The sequence below is a fragment of the Hipposideros armiger genome, unplaced genomic scaffold (assembly GCF_001890085.2).
Source record: "Hipposideros armiger isolate ML-2016 unplaced genomic scaffold, ASM189008v1 scaffold_194, whole genome shotgun sequence".
In the NCBI taxonomy this organism is placed as follows: Eukaryota; Metazoa; Chordata; class Mammalia; order Chiroptera; family Hipposideridae; genus Hipposideros; species Hipposideros armiger.
In genome coordinates, this window is record NW_017731544.1 from 1,353,512 (window position 1) to 1,357,803 (window position 4,292).

Below are 4,292 nucleotides of genomic sequence, written 5' to 3' on the forward strand. Positions count from 1 at the left end.
ACCTGATCTGGCCCCCAATGACTTCTTTCTTTACCTGAAGATAAAGGAAATATTGGACGGAAGACATTTTGATGACATTCAGGACATTAAGGATAATACCATGACAGCTCTGATGGCCATTCCAAAAAAAGGTCCAAAATTGCTTTGAAGGGTGGACTAGGTGCTGGCGTTGGTGCATAGCTTCCCAAGGGGATCATAGTGATATTCAGCAATGAGATATGTAGCTCTTTTTCTAGGATGAGTTTGCAAACTTAATTGTCAGACCCCATAAGATTGTGTGTGTTTTTCCTAAGCATTTGTCATATATTCAACCAAAGTGTACTTTTGCTAATACTTAACGCATTCCAAAGTGGAAACCAATTAAAAGATTTATTTGTATAATCAAATATCAAGCCAATCTTACAGAGGAAAGCCTCTGCTGGGTCTTAGAGCTTGGGGTGAAATCCTAGGGGAAGAGCATTTAAATACCAATTAACCCATTTCTAAAATCTGGGTAATCAATCATTTGATTTTCAAGTTATTCTAAAGAAAAATTGACCATAGACAAGTACTTTATGATTTTTAGCAGTGAATAATCAAAAATACATTTCCATTTCACACTTAAACACTCCTATGGTGCTATTCTTTATGGAGGCTTCCTAAGGACTTTTGCAATTCTTTACTTTCCCTAAACTTCAAAATTAAAAGGATACTTAAGAGAAAACCATTCTCCAAATAAGAGATTGTAAAGTACAATGTGCTTCTGAATTTCTTTAATAAATTTCATTGCAATCCCCAAAATGTCTGTCTTACAATGCATCCCATAGCTGGGTGAATACATTCCACAGTGGTATGCACCCCCACATGGTTGGTAAGATTTCAAGATTTGAAACTTGACTGCCAGGGTCCAAATCCCATTTATGAACCTCATGACCATGGGCAAATCACCCTAACCATACTGCCTGTTACCCATATTGTCTGGGTAACAGGAATCCTGATAGCGATAGTACCTACCTCGTAGGGTTACGGGCATGAAGATTAAATGAGTCAGCCTACCCTAAAGGCTTAGTACAGTCTCTAGCACACTGAAAGGACCCAATAAATGTAAATGAGGTTAACATCAAACAAAGAAAAAAAAGCCACATTATAAATCATTTTTCGGGGTGATCTCTTTGTAAGGTATCTAAACGTCTAATCACTGATGTACACCTGAAACTAATATACTACTGTGTGTTAACTGTAATTGAAAAATAAAGAAAATTCTTTTTCAAGTTTTAAAATTTAAATTGTTGTCAGCAGATCCCTACCTCTACTTCCCACAAAGAGGCACTGAGACTAGCTTCTTCTGAGATGACTTTTACATAAAAGATCTTGTGATAAAGACAGGCTAGCACACACCAACTCAAATTCCATTCATATAAAATAATTTCCTGATGCTAACTAAAACTATTATCTTCTGAAATAGTTCTTTTTTTATACTTTTAAAAGATTTTTCAATTACAGCTGACATTCAATATTATATTAGTTTCAGGTGTACGACCTAGTGGTAAAATATTACCTTTTCTAAACCCTAAACCCTCAAAGTATATCTATAGCTAAGAACATAAGCAAATTAGAAGCCACTCTTTTTATGTAGCTTTCTCACTAACAAAATTCCACATCATGAACTTCTAATAATGTTTCTTGTCCACAGATTAGTAATAACCTAGTTCAAAACCACATCATTTCCTTTTTCTGCCTCATTTCCTTCAAAGTGAAGCATCATTTTTTTTCTTGGACCAGGAATAAAAATTTCTGGATTAACTAAGCAAATCGTTACCAGAAATGCAATTTTATAATAATACCATTTCAGCAACTCAAAAAAACGTAAAACATCTGTATGGTGTTTGTTAATACATAAAAATAACCTAATATATACAGTATATACCACCTAAGTGGAAAATTGAGTCTGTATAACTAGAAGTGCAAACAGATATCACTATAGATTCCACTGATATCATGTTTTGAAGTCCAGTTGGGAACGTTTAAAGAACTGTGACACTTCTTTAAGTCTTGGCCAGAGGTTACAAGCTGCTTGGCACAGATGTTTTGTTTGGCAAACACGGTATTCTAAAAATTATTAAACTCAAATATCTTTAGATGGGCCATGACCTTTTTTTACCTGACAGGCCCTTAGAGATATTTTACTTTGCAAACCCTGATTAAGGCCCATCCTTACAGAGAAGAGATGAAGAGATAATCACTAGTTAAATGGGTACCTCCCACACTGACGGCCTGATAAAGTCCAGAGACTTGGAAATTACGAATACTAGTAGTTACATTCAGAAGTTCTTCTAGTGTGCTTGTTATATTAAATTTAAATATATACTTTCAATGTAATCAGTGGCTCATTTGATTAGGATGACTGAGGTGTTAAAACTCATTTACAGCTGGATACTGAATAAACTAGAAAATAGAGAATTTTTTAAAACATGTTCTATGGTATGAAAATTTGCACTCATTTTACATTATTTTTTTTAAAAAATAATAACATTTGGTCAATGGTTGGTTTTTCTTCATGTAATAGGAAATGAATTTGCTCGATGCAATATTTAGAGAAACTAGTTTCTACTAATGTATTTTAATGAATATTTATATATCTATATACATACACACACAGAGACACACACATATATACACATACTCAGAGTAGGAGCTGAGCCAACTATTACTCTCGTTCTTTTCAGTTCCTTCGTCCCTTCCGGGAGATTCTATTCCACTTACAAATTAAGTTTGGGTCTAGGACCAAATAAGAGAACGCTGGGAAGTATTTTCCTAAAGCATTAGTTCATGCATCACTCCAAAGGTGTTAGGTTTTAGGCACTGATGAGGCACAAGCTAGCTGGCTTTAGCATCTAAACATTATTAGTTGAGTGTTCTTTTAAATTAACATAGAGGAATGCTTCCGTTCAGATGGCCACAGTAAGTACACCCTTGTCTCCAGCTTCTTCTTCAGAACACAGATACAAGGCGCCTCGCAGTGATTTTGCTTCTGGAGGCTGAGCCCCTGAACTCTCGTGGATTAGTCTCTCTGCAGGTTCTGGTGAACTCTCCCTCCATCTTGGACTTGAGTGCTGCTGGGAGACTTCCCAGAGTGAAGGACATGGAGAAGGGAAGCCCAGAGCAGGTCGTGAGAGAGGATCCTCTTGAAGGCCTACTTCTTGGATACACCTGTTGGAAAGCACTTCCTTTTCTTTGGAATTCCGCCATTTCATCCTTCTGTTCTGAAACCAAATTTTCACCTATTGATAAAATAATTGGACAAAATGATCACTTATTCAACATTACTTTTCTTTCAGCATTTTCAACTGTAATTTCCCCTATTATGCCTTCTACTGAATACCTTTTGATGAGAATCAGTCTAGCAAAGAAAGTCCTTGTGGCTTTTCACATGTGCTCCTTCAAAAATATCTGAGAAATTACTGTAGTATAATACTCTCCCACACACTTAAGAAACAAAACTACTGTGGTAAATTGGTTACATCCTGTAAGTCTGACATCTTCGAGACTGATTTAACTCTCTTAAGTATTTTAAAGCATCATTTAGACTGTGCTAAATTATTTATTCAAAGAAAATGTTATCTACTAGTAATAGCACCTGAGTGTTTATTTTGTACCAGGTGTCAGGCATTCTGTGTGGATTCTATAATTTGCTCCTTACAATGACTGTAAGAAGTCCTCCTTTAACATGTAAGAAAACTGAGGTTCAGAGTTATAAATCAGTTCAGGCTCACACAGCTAGTAAAATGGAAGCACTCAGGCTACAATCTAGGGCTGTTGCATCCCAGTGCCCAGGCTCTTATAAACATTCGGATCACATCAGGAACTTTTGGAGATTAATTAAGAATACATTGTAAAATGTTTTGATAAATTTCAGGCTTTATACAGTTTCCAAGTTTGATTGTTCCCAGGATTCATCAAACTTGAATAACTAGGCTTAATAAATAACAATTGATGCTAATTAACCCAAAAGTACTTATGATGGTGGTTTCTAATTTGAGTCATACCATCACACCACCCCAGACCCGAGTCTCTCTTCACTATTAACCTCCCTCTTTACCTCCTGTGCATCAATTGTGCCTGAGCAGAAAACTTCACAATTGATTTCCTGATAATCTTAAAAGCCAATCACATTGTTTTCTGTACATTACATTACATCCTTATACAAACAAGTTAGTAGCTGTGTAGTTTTACAACAGAAATTGAAAAAAAATTTACCTAAAGAAATAATTATTAAACTATAACAACTAAAAATTTCTCCCAATGAAGGAAAA

At 35.5% G+C, this 4,292-nt stretch overlaps 1 protein-coding gene across 1 annotated transcript in view; it reads right to left on the bottom strand.

Annotated features, from left to right (window-relative positions):
• Window positions 1-350: 350 nt before the first annotated feature.
• DBX2 (developing brain homeobox 2) overlaps window positions 351-4,292 on the bottom strand; it is a 42,286-nt gene continuing 38,344 nt past the window's right edge. Inside the window, exon 4 of the mRNA XM_019653062.1 lies at window positions 351-3,260. Within this exon, the coding sequence (XP_019508607.1) occupies window positions 2,928-3,260 (333 nt within the window). The 3' untranslated portion in view covers window positions 351-2,927. The remainder of the gene's footprint in view (window positions 3,261-4,292) is intronic.